The sequence below is a fragment of the Stegodyphus dumicola genome, chromosome 2, assembly GCF_044657685.1.
Source record: "Stegodyphus dumicola isolate Sdum_Otavi_A_Nest chromosome 2, ASM4465768v1".
NCBI classification, from domain to species: domain Eukaryota; kingdom Metazoa; phylum Arthropoda; class Arachnida; order Araneae; family Eresidae; genus Stegodyphus; species Stegodyphus dumicola.
The window spans coordinates 47,278,147-47,300,354 of record NC_140769.1 but is presented as its reverse complement, the minus strand read 5'-3'; the positions used below and the strand labels follow the sequence as shown (position 1 = coordinate 47,300,354).

Here is a 22,208-nt window from a genome sequence, read left to right as displayed (position 1 = left end):
TAAGGTTCAGCCAAGCTAAAAATTTTAATGACATGTCTGACACTAAAATGACCGCTCCGACACTTAACTGAAAATGACTCTTGCACCAGCAGATTTTATACAAAAGATTCATAAATTTATTTGAAAAAAATCCCCTCACAAGTTTATGAAATGAATTAAAATACCTTCCAATAAGTCTTAACTATACAATGTAACAGATATTTTAAATTGGATGATAATCTTTTTTGCAGTTAGCAGCTAAAGAATAAAATGCAGTTTTAATTGTAATAATCCTATTCACTTAAAATAATTCCAGAAGGAACTACTGAATCCCCGGAAATAATTTCTTTTTACTGTATGAATATATAACTCAAAACTTAAACCGAGTTCCTCGCTGTATTTAGCGTTCAAAAAGACCTTAATTCAAACTTCCTGTAACTTTACGTATTGTTGTAAGTGTTGTTGTCATAGTTTTATACCTGTTCATTTTCTCAAGTGTTTTGATATACTTTTATTACAGTAACAGAAGCTTTGGTGTGTTCAGAATGTATTGTTGCAAGATGTTCTCCGTCCCCATTGCAATAGTTTCTCCGTCCGATACTATTATTGCTACTGGTTTCTACAAATAAAAAACGTTTTGTATACTTTGTGTAATCTATCTTTTCATTCTCCCTTATTAGTTCCTTAAAAAGGCTGAGGGAATAAAATTTATTATAATATTGTCTTAGAAGCTTGGGAAAATTCTTGAAATAAGATTTATTTCCGGTAGTGATGCTGACGCCTGTAACAGGACGACCCTTTACATTTTAGCTGCCACTGATTAATACATCAATGAATGTTCGAAATACTTTCAAAATATGTGTGATAACATCTTTATCATGTACTTCCTTGCAAAAATTTAGATCATTTTGATCTAAATCTCATTGATTGGAAAGCTTAGTATAAAAAGATGAGCTGATTATTGGACTTGATCTAATACGAGTTAGATCCAAAGAAATGTGAACAACACGAGCACTAACAACAGAATTAAATAAAAAGCGTACTTCATGCTTTGAAAAGATACAGTTTGATAAATAGACTAGTATGCGAATTAAGCTGGTGTATGTTAGTCTTTTGATGTATAGTTTTTTTTTTTTTTTTTTTTTTTACTTTCTCATTTGTTTTCTTACTTTATTTTATTTTTTCCTCAATTATTATAGATCAGTGCCTCAACGTGCACTGTAAATACGGAGCTCGGTGTGAAGATGGACGTTGTGTGTGCCCCACTGATTGTCCTGAGATTTATGAGCCCGTGTGTAGCAGCGATGGTGCAACTTATGCAAACGACTGCGAGATGAGGAGGGCGGCTTGTATGCAAACGCAAGAACTTAGAGTTCTTTTCTATCGCGAATGTGAAGATAATGGAGGATCCGGTGCAGGTAAGAGAATATTGTTGTACCTGTTATAAAGCATAGAGTAGGAGCACATGCTTCATTAATATTTTCTGAAAATAAAATAATCATTTATGAAAATTATTTAAATAACCGATATTTATTTCTGAAATTTGGATGTGTCAAATCTTTATTTCTATATAAATGTGGTACGTATTTAAAATGGAAACTTAAATATTTTCTCAGTACATAAAATAAATGTATGAGTACCTATCCAAAAGATCAAAAAGGTTACTTACAGGCTTTCGTTTCATAAATATTGATATTGTTCATTTATTTTCATTCATAAATTTTCTTAAAATAATATACGAAATTTTTAGAAAAACTGAATCAACGTGAAGAGAGTTTGAGTAAAATGAATCTTTTTTAGGGTATTTCTGCAAAAAGGATTCCTCTTAATAAATTACTCATAGAGCTTTAAATAATGATTTCTTCCAATTCTTTTCATTTAAGTAAAACATCTAGGGAGATAAGCTTAAAGAAACATTTTCAAAAATAAAGTAGACGAATAATGAAATTTGGTGTACTTTGCAATCATTCTCAGTAGTGACCAAACTCTTGGTAGACATTAAGCGAATTATCGCCGTCTTAAATAAAAACTGAAACTCGAGAAATGTGTAAAATACCCTTTTATTTAAAACTCAGAAGAGCAGAAGCCACAGCTGGTGCTTGCAAACTCAGCCAGCACTCACGGTGAGAAAAATTAAGGTAACAGTCATTTCAACGTAAGTTAAATTTAAATAAGCTAGTAGCCCGATGCTATACAAATCAATTTAACGCGAAGTTGTTTCATTTATCTAACCGGCTTGGAGATTCATTATCCGTAATTATAATGTAAGATCGAATCTTATCTGATCTAGAAACCTACTAACGTGGTCTCTAGAGTTAGAACACGCTTTGTCTTAAAATCTAGAAACGTCATTATAAATACTCGCGAACTAATTTGCATTCTGGCGGGAAAAAAATGAAGGAAGAAGTGACAGAAAAGATCCAACATATAAAATAACTGATTGATTAACACGAAGGAATGTCCAAAATTAAAATAACCCATTATAAATTTACTAAACTAATGCTGTTTCAAAGAAAATGAAACAATGAACTGCTGAGGGATGTATTTTCTTTTAAATGGGCTCTACAAAGTCTGGAATTTAAATTATTAATGATCATGAAACAATTGCCTGTAAATTTGTTTACTAATATTTTCGCTAATGTTTTAAGTAGATTGTATAATTTTTTAATTTTAATTAATTAAAGCATACTAAATATTTCATTGATTGAAATTGTACCTTGTGGGAGCCATGCAAAAGTTATATTTTACGTTCACGAAACCGTAAACTCGTAATGTTGACTCTCCTTTCATAATACTCTGCTTCCTTTTCTGATAAATGATCAAATATAACTATATAGAGGAATTGGTATTAAAACAAAACACGTCTCTAGCTACTTTTTAGGTGTCCGCCGAAAACGTCGCGGAGAAAACAACGCAAGGCGAAAAACTTCGTCTTACAAAACATCGTGTGAGAAAACATCGTCGTCGATAATAAAGCAGTTCAAAAACTGAATTTAAAAACATCGTCTTCGAAAGTATCGTGGTAGAAAATAAAGCACCTGCAAATCATCGCATGACGATAACATCGCAGATATGGTTTTCAGGATTTGAAAGTCGTAAATGCATATTCGTGTAATGATTTGTGAGATGAAAAAGGAATGGTGAATATTTTTACTTTTATATCTCAATTTTTTAAATAACTAATAAATTTTTGCTGAAAAAATAAGAATAATTTTTAAAAGCTAAAAATGAGCAGAAAAATATCGCTAGGTATAGCAATTAAGAGAATTTTAAACTAATATATTTAACCAATAAAGGCTATTAATTAAACAATCTCTTTTATTAAGTTTTATTGGCAATGCAAAATGTAGTCTAAAAACGATTAGGAAAAGAAATATAAATAACTGGATGCTATTACGTCTATTCAAATTGTTTATTTAATTTCAAATAATGAAATTCTGTCAACTGCTATAAGTAGCATTAGTTTTCTGGTCATTTTCAGTTTCTGAATGCTTAAGTTTTCTTGATTTTACAGCAAAAATTTATTAGTTAATTCAAAAATATATAAAAAAAGTTCTTATTCCTTCATCATTTCACAAATTATTATGTGATTATGTTACACAACATTTAAAGCCTGAAAAACACATTTTTGCGATGTTATCGTCATGCGATGATTTGTAGGTGCTTTATTTTTTATCACGATATTTTCGACGAAGAGTTTTCTTAAGCTCCGAAGTTTTTGATCAGCTTTATTTTCGACAGCGATGTTTTGTGCTACGATGTTTTCTCCTTACTTTGTTTTTTCTCACAATGTTTTTCTCCTGTAACCATTTTTTTTAAGTATCTTATATAGCAATAGAAGTAATTTACAAGGATTTTCTTTTTTTCAAATTAGCGTATGGAAGTTCCTCTTGAAACATTAAAGAAAATTTCTTCGGAGAGTGACTATGACATATGTAAATTATTAAGATGTGACAAAATATCTTCTTATATTTTGGTCTAAGTATAACTCTTTCACTCTAAACAAATACAAAAGTTAAAGTGATATTTTTATACACTGCTATAATTACTCTAAATATGAAATTAATACTGCTTTCATGTATCATGTAAGGATAATTGTTCTCAGAAGTACTCTATTGTATAAATTAAATTTTGACATAAATGTTTATTTAGTTTTTTATGAAAACTGTCATTTTGTATGTAAAATCTCTGATACCATCTTTATGACGAGAAGGCGTTATTACAGTATTACAATATAAACAGTTATTACAGTGCCAACCAAAGATATTATATTTGGCCTTTTTCAACATTCGCCGCAGGTTTGCGTTAATACATATGCAAAACTCAAAATCAGATTTCGTCGCTTGATTTTGATTTTAATAAAACTAAAAGTAATGCGAAATTTTCTTTAGCGCAATCAATAGAAAACGAAGTTTTGACCATGTTTGTTTATAATATCTATTGAAAAATATTTAAATAAATGAATTTCATGAAAAGGACAAATAATAACTTTCATTAAAAACTTGAATTCAGAATTTATGCTTTTTCCGTACATACAGCTAAAAGTAAGGAAAAAATAATAAATTTTTGCCGTATAGAAAGCAGAAAGAAAAACGCAGTTTAATGAGTTAAACGATTTCCTCGTTCTGCGATAAAAGTACATCGAGTTCCTAACGAGATAAAATTTTTCTTTTGTAAAATTTTCGCTTAACTCAACAATTTGTTAATTGTTATCGTGTGATCATTAAAGATTCTGCAAAATTTTATTACTTTCTTTATATGTAGTATCGAAAAGTCTTTCAACCATAAAAATGTCGAAATCATTACTTTAACAGGCATAGCTGTTTTGGTTATTCCTGAAAACCGTTAGCGTATATGTTGTATTCTTCTTTCAAAGTTAGACATAAATTTAATTGATGTTTTATTTGGTTCTGAGTTTTCAGATGAGTTTTAAATTAAGTTCATAATAGTAAGCCTTTATAAATTAATTGCAATAAATTAAAAGATCATTTATATTTTTTATTATAAGTGTAAGTTAAAAAAGTAGCATCGCTTGAGTATTTTATGTATTTACTAACCCTTCCCTATTTTATAAAACTTTCTCTACGTATGCAGGAAGTGCAACGCGCTTAATATGTCTATTGCTGATACAAGTCAATCATCACTATAATTAATCCAGTGAGTTCCTTGGTTCCAGCGTGAAGCTCCGTATGTAGGTATTGGTAACTCTAGCAAAGGTAAAAATGCAGAAACGAAATCATAAATCACTTAAAATTCTTTATAATATTAAAGATTATCATTCATAGATTATTTAAAATTTATACACGCTTTCTGTCTTTTAGAAGCGGGGAATTTAATCTAAATTAGACCTAAATATCTTTAGACATGTTTAGATATATTTAGATCCCGTCATGTAAGCATACAATTATTAAACAACAATATATAGTATATTAAATAATACAATGTTGTTAAAAAGCAGTATGCAGTATCGAGAAAATGTAAAAGGCAAAGCACCATAGAAGAAATCGCAATGAAATTTGAATATCCATATGCGAGCACATACAAAGTTTCTTCCCAGCATTGCATATGATAAAGCAGGCGGACAGCGTGTGTCATGTGATTCATCAGATAAAATGACGATGTCTGAAATTAAAGTCATTCTAAAGTTTCAAATTAAAAAAAAAAAAAAAAAAAAAAAACAGAATCAACTTTTGTGGTCCATTTCAAATTTCAAACAAGCTCTAGAAAATCTATCAATGACTGATACAAGAATTTTTTTTTAAATAAACTGCTCGTGAAATCGCATATTTAATTACATACTGAACATGTTCATGATACCTCCAAACAAAGCCAAGGGAAATCAACAACCAAGGTATTTTAAAATTCCTTCCATACCAATTGCAGTTGTTACCACATACATTCACTTTAATAATATAGTAAAACCGCTACTGAAGCATCCTTAGATAAAGACGACTCTTGACTAAGAAAAGCCCACCAGCAGCCGAGCGATAAAGTCGCTGAACACTGGTAGTTCGAATCCTGGAGAACGGACTGGCTGCATGAGCGTTTTCGTGTTTTCCCAAGGTGTAACGTGTATACGAGCCACTCACGTACAAAATCCTTTAGAAAGTCCTTCACGAAGTCATCCTTCCGCTTAAGCAAATAACCCTCGTGTGCTTTGTCGTCATTAAATAAACCAAAATATTGACTACGGGCAGATTTCATGATTCGTTTAAAACTTAGTACCTAATGCTGTTAAGATCTTGTATTTTTATTTTCTTAATTTTCCTTGTCATATTTTGTCAGTTAAATGCATTCAGTTGTTGAGTATTTTTCTTTGGTCGCTTAACCTTGCCACATTTTAACAACCCGCTTGTTCTAGTTTACATGAACTTGCACTGGGATATTATTCTCAAATAAACTCTCTCTTTCCTGTGTTACTCTCCACCAATATAAAATAGGATGTTTGGAACTTAAATTTTAGATCCATTTCTACAAACAGCCGATTATTCAGTTTTAATAGTTTGTTGACAATATATTTTGACAATAGGAATGTAGAGTTTGACTTTCTTTCGGAGTATAAACTGTGTCCAAGCTCTTAACAGACGTAGAACGAATTATCTCTGTGTCTAAAATTGACTACAAAGTTTCGAAAGGTTTTAATACAATTTTTAACAGATCTTAGAACATAAATGCACTTCTTGAGCTCACAGAAATGAACTACTAACTTGTGGCAATGCAGCTGAAGTAACATTCAGATTTAAATTAAAACATAGTCTTATAGGTTAAAGACTACACAAGTAAATTTAAATCGAAATTGGCTCATAAATAATTATAACTAACTATAATAATCCTGAATATTTTTTGTTCATAATTATTTAAGCAAGAAACAAATAAAAATTTTAAAGCACGATTTTTTTTTAATTCAAAGCTGAGTAATTTTTAATGATTTCATTTTAAACCTTACCTAACTTATAGAGATATTTCTTCAGTTCAATAATCGAGTATAGAATAGAAAAGAATATGAAACTGAAGAATTCAATTCCGCTCGCATGATGGACTCTGCTTCTAATTTTACATTTTTTACAATTAGAATAGAAGAGAATGTCAGGAGCACGTGCTCCGTTCGCCCCTGACAAGCCAAATAATAAGCACTTATTATTTGGCAAGTAAGCCAAATAATAATTACTTATATAATTCGAAATGCAACTACACTAAAACTAATTTACTTGATTTTTATATATCATAAAACACTTTTCATATTAGTGCAAGATTATGACTATCGTAAAAGTTTTTGTTGATGAAGTGGTGTGAATGAAGCTGTTGTAGTATTGATGAGGAGGGGAAGATATTGTTGCTAATTATGCGAAAATTTGGGGATTCTTTTATAGCCCAGATGAACTATTAATCTCGAAATGCCATTTTACGTGGAATTACTAAGAGTTAAATCACTGTTCATATTGTTGCTACCGAATATTATCTCCCTGCATTATACTTAAGGAAATTAAGTAAGGAAGAATCTGCATAAGTGTAGATATTTCAGTATTTCTCAGTCAATTATTTCAGTTCTCACTTCGCAACAAAGCAAAAATACATTAAAACTCAAGATGTCTGTATTGAAAATTAGGAAGTAAATCTTAAACACTTATTTTCTCAATAAATTCCAGGTTGGATTAAGCATGATTTAATTCGCAATAATAAAAGAAGGCGTTATCTTTGTTATTGAGAAACTTACTTTCTCTAGATTGGCAACAAAACTACTATTCTGCTGTTTCAAATGTTAAAACGCAATGGCCGCCATGGAAAAATTTATTAGGCTTAGCGGCACTTAAACAACTTTTAAATTGTTGATAATTTTAAACATATATCCTGTCCTTACGTAGAGATGTCACGCAAAATCACCGTTAAATTGCATTCGATAGCGGTATTTTTACCGAAATTACCGAAGTATTGCTATCGCGAAAAGTTTCAGACGTTATATTTCAATTTGCGTTGAAATATAACGTCTGAAACTTTTCGCGATTGCAATACTTCGTATAAGGAAGTAAAAAGGGATATGTCTGTCAGTTTACACGACTTGCGCTTAATTCACACTTGTAAATATATTTAATTTACGTTAATTTATGTCACGTCTTAATTTACGTTTCTAAATTAAGAAAATTACAAAAGTCTAGGACTTCAAACCTAAACATGTTGTATATTTTTGGAATCAGAAAAGTTAACTCAATTTTTTTAAATCAAAATTGAAGAATCGGATTTTTGAAGCCAGAAAAGATCTTACTTCCCTTAAGGCAAAATAATTTTAATATTAATTAATTTATTCTTTTTTATAAATTCGAATTAATTAACATATTATAGTTCTATTATAGTTATATTACTGAACTTATATATAGTTATATTACTGAACTTATATATAGTTATATTACTGAACAAAATAAGATATCTTTTACCAGTATATGATCATAATGGCATGTTTAATATAACAGGAAATCATCGTAGGTTATATTTACCTCCCACTGAACAAAACGAACCTGACAAAATTACATTTTAAATTTTTTTCTCAAATTTGCTCAGTGTTTTTTGCGTGCATGTAACACTATATCTAACAATCCTAACAATTGTGATTTTTATGAACAATTATTATTATTTTTTATTCTAAATACTTCGCATTTTGCGTTTATTAAAGACTGCCCTTTTAGATAATCCATAGACTTCGAGGAACAATTTTTTTAATTTAGTTTATTGGTAGAATTCCTTAAAGGAGAACAGCGTCACTTGAATTAAGGTTAATAGGAAAAAAAAGTAGGCTCTTCCCAGTGCTGACATCACTTAGTGAAAAAAAAAACATCACTTAGGTAGAAGTGGCAGAAAGAAGTTACAAATGGAGGTAAGTGCTTTTGAGTAGACTCGGAATCAGTGACGTCGCACAAGAGCAAGCGTGTAGTGTACAGAAACCTTGATCTGACCAACGCGTAAAGAGGACTACAGGACAATTTGCATAACATTACCATAAGATCTCTCTAATTTATTAAATTAATGTTACAGCCTGCCTTACGTAGGAATGTGTACAGAGGGTATTTACACATTTTTCGAAAGATTTCAATAAAGAATTTTAAAAACAAATGTTTCGGAATAAAACTTTCTGACAACAACTTATTACTTGAAATGAGAAATATGGTCTACTATTTTTTAATTTATTTTTACAAAATGTGGCATGTAAAACAAGATGTAGAATGAAGGATATGTTTTTGCGCTTTCTGAAGAGCAATATCCCTATTTTATAATTCAAAAACGTTTTGAAATCCATGGTATTAAAATTTCTAAGTGCAGAATGGCAACATAATTAATCGAAATGCGAAGAACCGTCAATTATTACTTTCACAAAAAGGCTCCAAACTATACCAGAAGAAGGTACGTACTGTTTGTAATGACTCTAAAGTTAAATTTTGATAACAAGAGGAATTCCGCTGAAGCAGGAATTGATTACGAAGTCATTAAATACATCTATAGCAACAAGATATAAAGTTTCTGTGCAAATTGACTTTGAAATTTTTGTAACATTAATATTTGCTTTGAAATTGTTAACAAAATGGCCATTAACTTTTATTTTTGTGTGAGTGAATAAAAGAGCTGAAATGTTTTATTTAGGTGTAAAATCCCTAGAATCTGGTTCCGGAAGTTTCCCTTGCGAAGAGGAACCTTGTCGTTTTGGGGGCATTTGTGACTATGATTCCGAAGGCATGCGTCAATGCGTTTGCCCGTTCGAATGCCCCGCTATCCGTGAGCCCGTCTGCGGTTCGGACGGACAGTTTTACGACAGTGACTGCAAAATGAAAGAGCAGGCTTGTAAAACACAGAAAAAAATTACTATTGTGCCAAAAAACAGATGCCAAAGTAAGTTGTTTTTGACTAGGTGAGCTGCTGCATTATTATTAATTATTAAAAACGTGTTTTATTTAATAAAGGGAATTTTGTTTTCTTTCTTCATGCTTTTTATAAATTTAACACAAAACTATTCATGTAAATTATATTTAGGTTATAAATAATTTAATGTACTTAAGCCTTTGCTCAATGTGCTCGTATATTTTTAGTTAATTATATGTCAGAATATAACATACGTAATGTTTTCACAAGATTAAATCAATTCGGATATTGTGCCACTGACCTGTAGTTTAAGTTGAAATCACTGTTGCATTCTGTGGTGAAAATATTATTGTAGTATGTGGTAAAAAATATTATGGCACCATATGTGGTGAAAATATTAATTGGAAGAGGAGCTATATGTAGTGAAAATATTTGTGGCAGTAAAAATGTTTATATATTTTAATTTCTTATGTAATTATCAGCGAAGAAATTATAACAATGATTAAGAGTACATCACGTTGTTTCCGCAATAACCCGAATGACAGGGATAAAATATGTGACCCACAGAGGATAGCAAAATAAAGTACTTACCCCAGAGTATGACTACTGTATGTTACCAAATCAATTATATTTTATTCTTCATCTTTGATATTGAGATAAGCATTAATATAAATAATTTTATCAACCAGACAGACGAAAATATTTGAACATCAAGCACGAGTGATGCGCATCACCAGAATTAACGTTGCACTCAGAATAAAGTCAATCTTTCTTGATCCACTCGAAACAAAGTCTTGGTGTAAAAGGAACAATCAAAATTTGATGGCAGTCATTAAGCATACTTGATCAATCCTGGTATTTTTGCATTTTCTTCTTTAGATCAGGAAGTTTCAGGTTTCACAAACACGTGCTGCGAAGATTTCTCAAAAGGAGGAAGAAGCCGAACAAAATTTATTTTCTGCAGCAATGTACAGGAAACAGGAGTAATTATTTTCTTGAATCTTCATGTAAAAATCTCACTAAAAGGATTTTTCATCTATGGCAGATAGCATCGAAGGAACAGCAAAGCGAAGCACGAAAATGGCACATCATATGGGCCAGGGAGAGGACAGACCGAAGCCCGTCCTACACCCCCGAACGCCAGCAGCAGAAGAGGAAAAAAACCGGTCCAACAACTGCCACCAAAGGCTTGGACGATACGATGACAATTCTTGAAGCGATATCGTCTGATGGTAGATGCCGGCTTGCTAGCACATTCCCTCCGGCCAAAGAAAAAGCACAGACCACCGCATGAACACTGCACTAGATGCACTTCAGTGACGCTGAACACTGTATGATAAATTTCATCGAAACACAGTTCATTGCAGGATAAATTTACTGACGCACAACACTCATTACATGTATGATCTGGTATAATAGTTAAATCAAATGAAAAATAGTCAAAAATTATTTTATCATAATTTCACTGTCTGGGATAAGTGCTACACATATGAAGTACAATCAAAAATTAATAACTAATACATATCATACAAGTTACTCATATAATTACAGCATACACTTTCATTACTATTTGTAGTCAAGTTACAATTTTCTCTTTGTAAATGGAAATTGTAAGCTAATGCCTATTTTTACATTCATACATTTTCACTGTTAAACACAACTCTGCATTAATGATCATTTTCTTGACAAGTTTCTAATTATACAGATTCTATAAATTCTTCTGGATGACATCAATTTGCCCTTGAAATTACTAAATTCATCTAGACCAATTACTCTACAATTTCATTTTTTTAACACATTAATTTTCTTCTTCCTCTTTTTAAATATGTATATATATTTTACTACTCAAGCTTGTTTTAGTAACACAATTTTCATGTCTAGCTCGTTACTTGTAATGATCACTAAGTGTACAGCACACTTTTTTTTTTTTTTTTTTTTTTTTTTTTTGTAAATTCCATGACATTAGTCAACCCGAACCAGCCTGCAGCCAACCAAACGTATGAGTGAAAGTGGCCAACCGACACCCAAACTAATCAAGAAATCTCAAAAAAAATTCTTTTGTTGGAAATTCACTAAATTCCTAATACTTATAAATGTGTGTATGACTTCTATTTATTTATATTTTTTCTAACTTAGTGAACAAGAAAAACAAGCTCGATGAAATAAATGTTCTTAATTAATCAAATTGAACCTTGGATCAACTCTTTTAAATAATTTGCTACAATGAATTTTTGTAGTTTTGTGGTCTTTGATGTTTTGAATTAAGTAGTTTTTATTTCGAAAAATTTTTATTATTTTGAAAGGTCCATTGAATTTTGGCTGAAAAGCATGAGGTGGTTGTAAAGCCTTTAAAAATACCTCATCTCCAATATTAAATTTTGGTGGTTCTCTGCCTTTAACGACTTTATTTTGAGACCGAAAATATTTTTCTTCGTTTTGTTTCACTAATTCTCTAGTTGCTTTAATGTGTTCTCTCTGACGTAACAAGTATTGTGAAGGATTATCTACCATTGCCGGTTCATTATTTGTATCTAGAGGTGTATTGAGTTCTCGCCCAAAAAATAACTGTGCGGGAGTAAAACCTGTCACTATGTGTTTAGAATTGTTGTAATATAATTTGAAAAACGCTAATCTATCTGACCATTCGATTACCTTATTGGATAAAGAAGCTATGCTTTCTTTCATAGTTCGATGAACTCTTTCTATGATTCCATTAGACTGTGGATAATAAATGGAGCTTTTTCGGTGTTCAATATTGAGATCTTTTAGAAATTTTTCAAATTCAGCTGAACAAAAATTTGAAGCATTATCAGATAAAATTACTTTTGGAATACCAAATTTTGAAAAATAAAGATTCATACACCTTATTATTGTAGCAGATGTAATATTTGCCAGAGGAATAGCTTCTAAATATCTCGAATAATGATCAATAATAGTTAGAATGAAAAATTTGCCATCATGTGATCTGGGCAATTTACCCACAATGTCAATTGCTAACATTTCTCCAGGTGCTAAATCAGATTTTTTTATATTGCTTGTAATTGTTTTACATGACCTTGGTTTATTCTCCAAACACTGTTGACATTTTTCACAAAAGTTTTTTGTATCTAAAAACATGCCCTTCCAGAAATACTTTTTCTTAATGAATTCATAAGTTTTACTAGTACCAAAATGCGGAGCATGAGCAATCTCTAAACAAGGTTTTACTAAAGAATTTGGAAGTAGAATTTTATTTTCTAAATGCCTTGTCTTTAAATGATGCGCTCTAGGTCTTAATTTTATCATTACTACACCATTTTTTTTTATCAATAAAATATTTTCCACAAATATCAGCTTTATTATTGTTAATTTGGCTTAAGATATCCTTAATATTTTTGTCATTTCTTTGGTGATTAACTATGTTTTGGATGCTTAGCTGAGTATTATCTGAATGAAATAAGTTAATATTGTTTACACTATGAGATGCTTCAGGAACTCTAGAAAGAAAATCTGCAGGATTGGAAAAACCAGGTATATGTTTTAGAGAGTAATCAAAATCTTGTAAATACAACAACCATCTGGCAACAATGTCAGGCTGCTTATCCAGCTGCATATGAAAAGTGAGTGGTCTAGCATCAGTTAAAATAGTGAATTTTTTGCCATATAAATGTTCATAAAAATGCTTGACAGAAGAAAAAATAGCATAAAGCTCACGCCTGATCGATGGGTATCTAGACTCAGCAGGAGTGAGAAGTTTCGAATAAAATTCTACAGGAAAGAATTTATCATCAATCTTTTGTAACAGAATACCACACATAGCTACTTTAGAAGCATCAGTGATCAAAAATATCTCATGATTATCATCAATGTTCCTTATAGTTGGTTTGTCCAACATTATTGATTGTAATTTATCAAAAGCATCTTGGCAATCTTGATTCCAAACAAAGGGAACATGTCTTTTAGTTAAGTGTACTATTGGCTGAGTGATCTCAGCAAAATTATGGATTAAATGTCTAAAATAGTTCATCATGCCAAGAAAAGCCTGAACTTGTTTTACATCCTTTGGGATAGGAAATCTTGTAACCTTTGAAATATTTTCTTCAGAAGGAGAAAAACCTGCTTGTGAAATATTGAACCCCAAATAAGTTATTTCAGACCTACAGAGCTGCACTTTAGCTGGATCTAGAGTTAAATTAAATGATTTTAATCTGTCAAACACTTTTTGAAGAATTACTTTTAACTCACTCATACTATCAGCTGCAATAATAATGTCGTCTAGAAAAAATTGAACATTACTACCTTTAATGCCATTTAAACATTTTGAAATTAATGTATGGAAATAAGAAGTGCTATTGCGAGCTCCAAAGGGAAGTCTACAAGGATGAAAATTACCCAGTTCGGTGCAAAATGCCAACTTTTCTTTATCAGAGGCCTGCAAATTGATCTGGAAAAAGGCTGATTTCAAATCCAATACACAATACAATTTCCTACCAGCAATGTTATGCAAAATCTCAGATATTTTTGGTAAACAAATTTTGTATGATTCTGTGATACAGTTTAATAGACGATAATCTACAACCATACGAAATTTTGGTGCATTTTTATCTTCACCAGGTAAATTCTTTTTTCTAACAAATATTACAGGAAAACTATAACTTGAAGAAGAGGGTTCTATTATGCCTGCTTCTAATAATTTTGCAATTTCTTGTTGAGCATACTGTTTTGCAATTTTAGGAATAGGGTAAGGTCTAGTTTGAATTGGGAAATTGTGAAGAAGTTTAAATTCTGGTACAACTTTATCAGTAGATCCTAAAGTATTATATGATTTTGAAAACACAGCATAGTTATTCATTAGCAATTCTATCATTTCATTTTTTGCTTGTTCATTTAAATGATCTAGTTTAAAGTCTGATACATTTAATTCCTCTTTTCTAAGTTTAATTACTTCTTGCAGATTTAGTGTGTTGATTTGTGTCTCATGATTTTTGGGACTAACAATATCCTCAAAGTGAAATGGCACAGCAGTTCCAATAACAGAATTCTTCCTAAGAATTAATTTCTCATTGGTGTTGTTTTCAACAATAGTTTGAATGTGGTTGTGACAATCAACTATATGTAAAGATTCATTGATATGGAACTTATTTTTTGATGGCTTTGGAGAAAGCAAAATTTCTTTAAATTGTTTTAAAGCTTCAGGAACAGCTAAAGAAATGATTTGAGATTGACCTGGCTGGACAGTTATATTAGAAACCATTCTTAATGAGATTAAATTACAATTTTTTCTTGTTACATTAACTGAGTTGCTTAATTTTTTATTGGGATAATTTTCTTCAAAGTCCAAATGAGTATTATCTACTATGAGTTTCTTATTTATGGAGTCTAACAAAATTTTGTTACTTTGAATGAAGTCATAACCTAGGATTATCTGATAAGTCGAATTCCAATTGTTTTGGGTGACATAAAATAAATTAGTGAACCATTTACTTTGAATTTTGAATTTTAAATTAACTGCAGACATGTAAGGGATGCATGAATCTTCAATAGTTTTTATTCTTACCATCCGAGAAACAAATTCAACTTCAGTGAATTGTTTAATTTCCTCAATAACATCTGGTTGGACTAAAGATAAATTAGCACCAGTATCAAGAAGAGCTTCATAAGTCTGAGAACCAATTTTAAGTTTGATTATTGGCAGATAATTAGAATTTTCTGAGTTACAAGACATCAACAATTTGATTGAGTTTCTATTATTACATCTTTTATTTTTTGCAAACTTGTGTCGGACATTATTGCTGTTACTTTGGATCTTTCTTGGATTATGATGTCTATACAGGTGTTCTTTATAACCCCAGTCTCTGCGGATTCTTGCAAGGGGTCTAAAATTTTTGTTGTAATATATCTGGCAAGAATCCTTAGCTAGTTTAAATGCTTATTCTGACCTTTTTTGTATTGACTATTATTTCTGTAAGGATGATAGTTCCTCCGCCAAGTGTTTCGAAATTGTCTGTGTCCCCTGAATGTGTTGTTTCTAAAATTATGCTGGTCTTGCCTAGGAAAATACCAACAATCTGTTGTTAAGTGTCTTTTGCTACATATATGACAAGATACACTATTAAAGTTGCTAGAATTTTGAGATGTAGAAGCATTGTGATTTATTCTTGTATAAGATGTGTTTATAGGCTTATTTTGAGAAAGTTGATTTACTTTATCTGTTAGCTCCTGAATAATCTTATTCTGTTCAGTCTTTCTTTGAGAAGATTATTAATCTCTAAATTTTGCTCAACATTTATACTGTTCAAATATGTTTTCTCATCATTCAATGCATTTTCTATATTACTTGCCAATTCTACAGCCTTATCAAAGGAAGATGGACCCAATTTCTTAACTTCAATCCTAATGTCTGTTCTGAGGGCCTCAAGAAATTTAGTGAGCTTCATTTTCTCTTTTAATTTATGTAAACTAGAATCCTCAACCGAATCTTCATTTATGTATTTTGTCGCTGTTGTAGTAATCTCGTCAGCTAATTCCCTAACAGATTGGTTACACTTTTGAGAAATGTTTGAGAATTGCTGTAGAATGTCCTGAAAGGATTCAACTCGTGCAAATTTATTCTTTAATAATTTTTCTAAATTTTCAAATTTATTTTCCTTAGCCACTCTTGGATCATTAATTAGGAAATCTAGAGCTTTATCCCTACAGTTTATTTTCAGAATGATTATTTTCTTTTTCTCTGACCATTTTTCTAATTTAGCAACACTATTTATTTGATCAAGAAAGAAATTTACATTTTCAGATAAGTTGCCACTAAATGTGGGCAGAGCAGAAGCTAGAGAAGTTGCCATACCAATGTTAGATCTACCTTTAAGTTTTGACATGGATGAAGAAATATAGTTACTTATGTTGCATTACCTTACAATCTGCTATTTCTATTTTAATGTTATTGAGATCTACATTATTTTACACAAACACTTAGCACTCTCTCTGATAATGTACATATACATTTACCAAACATGCATATAAGAGTAGATAGCAAAGTTAAGGTAATTTTTTTTATATTTTTTTTATTTTAGTAATTAATTAGGATCTCCTGTAACTTCAACCATGCATATATCAAATTAGTGATGCAATATAAGTACATTGATCATTAACACTTCTGGATTCTAATACTGCTGAACATTATTTTATCATTACATACCACAATCCAATGAAATTACTGAAATCAGCTTTTGATTCAAATATCTTAAAACTTTCTTTAAATATGCACATATATATAACAATACATATGAAATTGAATTTTTGAATTATCCAAAATAGAATTACTCTTTCATGGCATATTACCCATCATTTATCATAAATTTTCAACAATATAAATCATATGTGTAGCAAATATACTATAGGTCACACATTTTATTTGAATTCTCAACCTGAACTAAATGATTTTAAGTTATTTCTTTTGTCACGGCACTATATGTGGTGAAAATATTATTGTAGTATGTGGTAAAAAATATTATGGCACCATATGTGGTGAAAATATTAATTGGAAGAGGAGCTATATGTAGTGAAAATATTTGTGGCAGTAAAAATGTTTATATATTTTAATTTCTTATGTAATTATCAGCGAAGAAATTATAACAATGATTAAGAGTACATCACGTTGTTTCCGCAATAACCCGAATGACAGGGATAAAATATGTGACCCACAGAGGATAGCAAAATAAAGTACTTACCCTAGAGTATGACTACTGTATGTTACCAAATCAATTATATTTTATTCTTCATCTTTGATATTGAGATAAGCATTAATATAAATAATTTTATCAACCAGACAGACGAAAATATTTGAACATCAAGCACGAGTGATGCGCATCACCAGAATTAACGTTGCACTCAGAATAAAGTCAATCTTTCTTGATCCACTCGAAACAAAGTCTTGGTGTAAAAGGAACAATCAAAATTTGATGGCAGTCATTAAGCATACTTGATCAATCCTGGTATTTTTGCATTTTCTTCTTTAGATCAGGAAGTTTCAGGTTTCACAAACACGTGCTGCGAAGATTTCTCAAAAGGAGGAAGAAGCCGAACAAAATTTATTTTCTGCAGCAATGTACAGGAAACTGGAGTAATTATTTTCTTGAATCTTCATGTAAAAATCTCACTAAAAGGATTTTTCATCTATGGCAGATAGCATCGAAGGAACAGCAAAGCGAAGCAGGAAAATGGCACATCATATGGGCCAGGGAGAGGACAGACCGAAGCCCGTCCTACACCCCCGAACGCCAGCAGCAGAAGAGGAAAAAAACCGGTCCAACAACTGCCACCAAAGGCTTGGACGATACGATGACAATTCTTGAAGCGATATCGTCTGATGATAGATGCCGGCTTGCTAGCACACATTCTTCGTGTAATTTCATGCGAATTTCACTCTTTTTCATCAAATTTTATGGTACACAATATTCATTAACTTTCGTAACACAAATGTTTTAAGTATGAATTCTGGGTATTTAATTTTATATTTTTTATTATACATTATTTTCAAGGTAGGCACTAAAAAAAAGCGGCGGGATTTCTTAGAACGCCAGGATATGTTTTTTATGTAGCCTGGCTTTATAAGTTTTTAAGTTCTGGGTTACACTCGAACTTCAGACTTATTTTTCTTAACAATGGTTAAATTTTGAATTCTTATGTTCTTATTTTTGCCTTCGTGTTCTGCGGATACAAAAATTATTGGGGGAATGTCGAAACTGCATATGTAAATATTTATGAATTTAACAAAATCTTAAATTGTATGATAAATGCAGATGTTTTTTATTAATTAACTAATAGAGACAAAAAATTTTAAAAAATTGTATCTTGTAGAGACATTAAATATAAGATGTTTGTTACATTATAATAAATATATAAGGTTCGATTTTAAAAATTTTGTTTAGAGAGAATAGAATTTTCAATTTTTGTAAATTAGTGAATTTCATTCCATTTTTAAAATTATTAAGAAATAACATAATTCAAAAATAAATGTAAGAGATTCTTTTAGAGAAGAAAATTTAAAACATATCAAATATTTAACGCCAAATATGATTACTAAAATTAATTTTAATGCTTATAACGAATAACGAAACTTTTCTGAGCACGTTGATTTTCTCTAAAACTCTGATATGAAATTTCACAATTAATGAGCGGTTCTTTTATCGTCATTTATAAATCAATATTTTACATTTTACTTTCACATATGTATAGGCAAAACTAATTAAATTATTTTATTTGGTATGAAATACGCAAATAAGAGTTCATTTCAGTTTCAAAATAATTAATATATTAGTAGCGAAATTTATTCTTATTTATGTTTTTGGTAGAGAGAGTTGAAGTTGCCTGTGACGGTGAGAAACCTCTGATTAATCCAGTAACGGGAAAGGATTATTTCTGTGGCGATGGTCCAGACTCAAAGAACTGTCCACCTAGTAGCTATTGCCATAGGACTGCAGAGTTTGCAAAGTGTTGCAAAGAAGGTAGGAATTCCATAATTTATATTAAGTTAAGAATAGTTCAATGTAAAAATATTTACGTGCAGTGTTTGAACTTAATTCAATTTTAACTTCTGTTGTGCAAAATATTATTTTGTTTAAGAAAAAAATGGTGTTTCAAAATCTAAATACGTATTATCAGAGTTATTTAATAATGAAAAATATGTATTGTATGTATGTAATATTTTGACATAGATCATGACTTGAGGATTCGAATTAAACAACTGCATAGATAAACGGGTAATTCTTTGAAGAGAAATGTGGCATTTAAAACATAATTTTATTTCGTAATTAAGCAGGTTCACATAGATATATAATCACGGGTGCGACCGGCACAATTTTCAAAGCTTACGTTCTCACACACGGAGACAATTCAGAACGACAAAGTAGCACGTGTAACTAGCAGCGAGCGGAGTATAGAAAAAACGGTGCGCAATAGTAGCAGTGATATGTATCGTAAAAATCTCATTTAATGCGTTTTACCAAGAGCTGTTTCACTTCAGTACGATAATAAAAACGCGAAACAAATTAATTTTCACACGTCTCACTGTAAATTCCAAAAAGTTGACGTAACCAAATTAAAATCAGTAATTAAAAGTATAAATTAAAGTTATAAATTTTGAGCTTCACGTTTTTTTATCCTACGTACATTTGTATATAATATAAATATAATACATAATATATGAAAAAAATTATTAATCTAATTTAGCAATAGTCCTGCTAATTCTTCATTTTAGTTTGGTTACGTTCCTTTCTTTGGATACCAAGTGCATCATACCTAAAAATTAATCCGCATTATGTCATCTTTAAATATACAGTGCGGTAAAGCTTTTGTCCAATCGCAGTCCAAAATTTAAACAAAGAATTCGATTCCGTAAGTAACTTTTTGCTGAAATGCGCAGTACCTTTTCCTACTATCTACTGTTTCTTATCCTGCTAACGCGTGTCTCCTTGCTTTTCTGTATCGTCTATTGTCTTGAAATGCGATAAGTTGTATTTACAGAATGATGTGTTTGTGACATCTATGGTGATGTATAAAAGAGAATATACGTTCTAAAAATTTTTCGTCAAGAAATAAACTTAAGTGAATCTACAACTATTTTTGGTCTTCAAATTCCATCTGTCTATTACCCATCTTATCTGCATGCCAGCAATATCTATAACCATCTCAGCCATAACTAAAAAATAATTGGTGTCTTCTTTCATAAGCATATTAAAATATTGCTATAGTTAAATCGTCAAGTAATAATCTACAAAATTATCACATTTATGTATGTATGTTTGCTTGTTCCTCGCTCTGTGGAAAAATAACGGCAACACACATAGTCCTCAACTCGAACTTTTAACTTTGAATTTGCTTTTTATTTACTTCATATTTTATATATTTTATTAGTATTGCTAATTTAATAAATTTTTATTAACAAAATTGCATACAAAAATCATCTGTTGCTTGAAATAAAATATTTTTATCTTCCGCGCGCCAGTGTGTTGCCGTTCAGCCATTCAAATTCAGTCAATGAAGTCCGCTATTTAAAAGCGATGTGCACTAACTGCAGGAAAATTCAGCATTCGGCAAAACGTAAGGCACTTGACTTTCAAATTTAATCTATCAGTTAACTGCTTAACAAACTAGGAGATTTAAAAGCAATGTGCGAAGCTTTTAATAATATTTTTTTTTTACTTTTAATTTGATTTAAATAAATATGCATTTAATTGAACACAGATAATAATTCGTGTTCAGTTCTTATCTGCTTATTATGTTTAATTCGTCCGAATTGTTCTGTATCTTGTAATGATATCTCTTTAAACTACCCTATTGTTTTTACGTGGTTCTGTAACCATTATGTCTCAAGTAAAATAAGAAAAAAAATAGTCTAAAAATATAAACAGAGCCCTCCAATAAGAAAAAGTGAAATAAATATTAGTTAAAACTTGCAAGTAATGAAGAATATAGAAACTTATTTCATAAGGAAAAAAACCGGTTTCACCAGCTCAAGAAGAAATTTGGAAAATATTAGCAGTTCAGAGAATCTGTCATCTCTCTATCGAAATGAATTAAGGTGTTACTCAGAATAAAGTAAATATTGCCAGACATTAAACTGAACTTTATACGAATCCACTTCTTAAACTTAAGAACCATTTCTCGTCATTGTCATCTTTAAAGTTTTACAGTTTTAATTTTAATATTTTTCTTCAATAGTTTAATATACGTAATGGAGCTATTTCTTGTTTCATTTGGCATCTTATTGTGAATAATGAATGTGAATTATTTTATCTTTCAAAAACCTGCTAGTTCATTATTAAGTTGAAAATACGAGTAGGTAACTTTCAAATCCTCTTCTGCAGTTCAGAATAAGAAATTAAATTTTCTTTTTCAATTATTCAGGTAGATTTTTCAAGCTGAATAATTTAAATAGAGTGAATTTTTGCATAAAATTTTAACTATATTACAATAATAAATCATTCATATTACAAAACACCGTAACTTCTGTATATTTAATGGTTGTTAGAATCAAAATGTAATGAATTGAATCGTTGTTATTGGCAAAATTTTAACAAACATTTTTAGAAATCCACAAATGAGACTTTTTCTTTTCAGTGATTGTCATCAAGAGCTGCGCCGATACAATCCATGGCTGCTGTCCGGATGGAAAAACAGCAGCACAGGGGTCGGACCAAGCCGGATGCCCAAGTGAGTGTTTCTGGCTAACGATGACTGTTATTTTTCTTCCCACCGTGTCATCTCAATCGTGACACAGACTCGTCTTATTGATGGCTCAGTCAAACAAAACTAATGAACGTAGGCGTCAGGAGAGACAATAATCGTTCTTGCGAGTTTGCTTTTGTTCTTTTCGAGGTACATTCCAATTATAACTTATTACTGTTCTC

The 22,208-nt window shown here is 30.6% G+C and overlaps 1 protein-coding gene across 1 annotated transcript in view; it reads left to right on the top strand.

Annotated features, from left to right (window-relative positions):
- Window positions 1-22,208, top strand: part of LOC118193620 (agrin-like) — a 777,240-nt gene that overhangs the window by 672,157 nt on the left and 82,875 nt on the right. Inside the window, exons 10-13 of the mRNA XM_085810647.1 lie at window positions 1,179-1,397; window positions 9,607-9,852; window positions 19,152-19,304; window positions 21,919-22,011. Coding sequence (XP_085666773.1) covers window positions 1,179-1,397; window positions 9,607-9,852; window positions 19,152-19,304; window positions 21,919-22,011 — 711 coding nt within the window. The remainder of the gene's footprint in view (window positions 1-1,178; window positions 1,398-9,606; window positions 9,853-19,151; window positions 19,305-21,918; window positions 22,012-22,208) is intronic.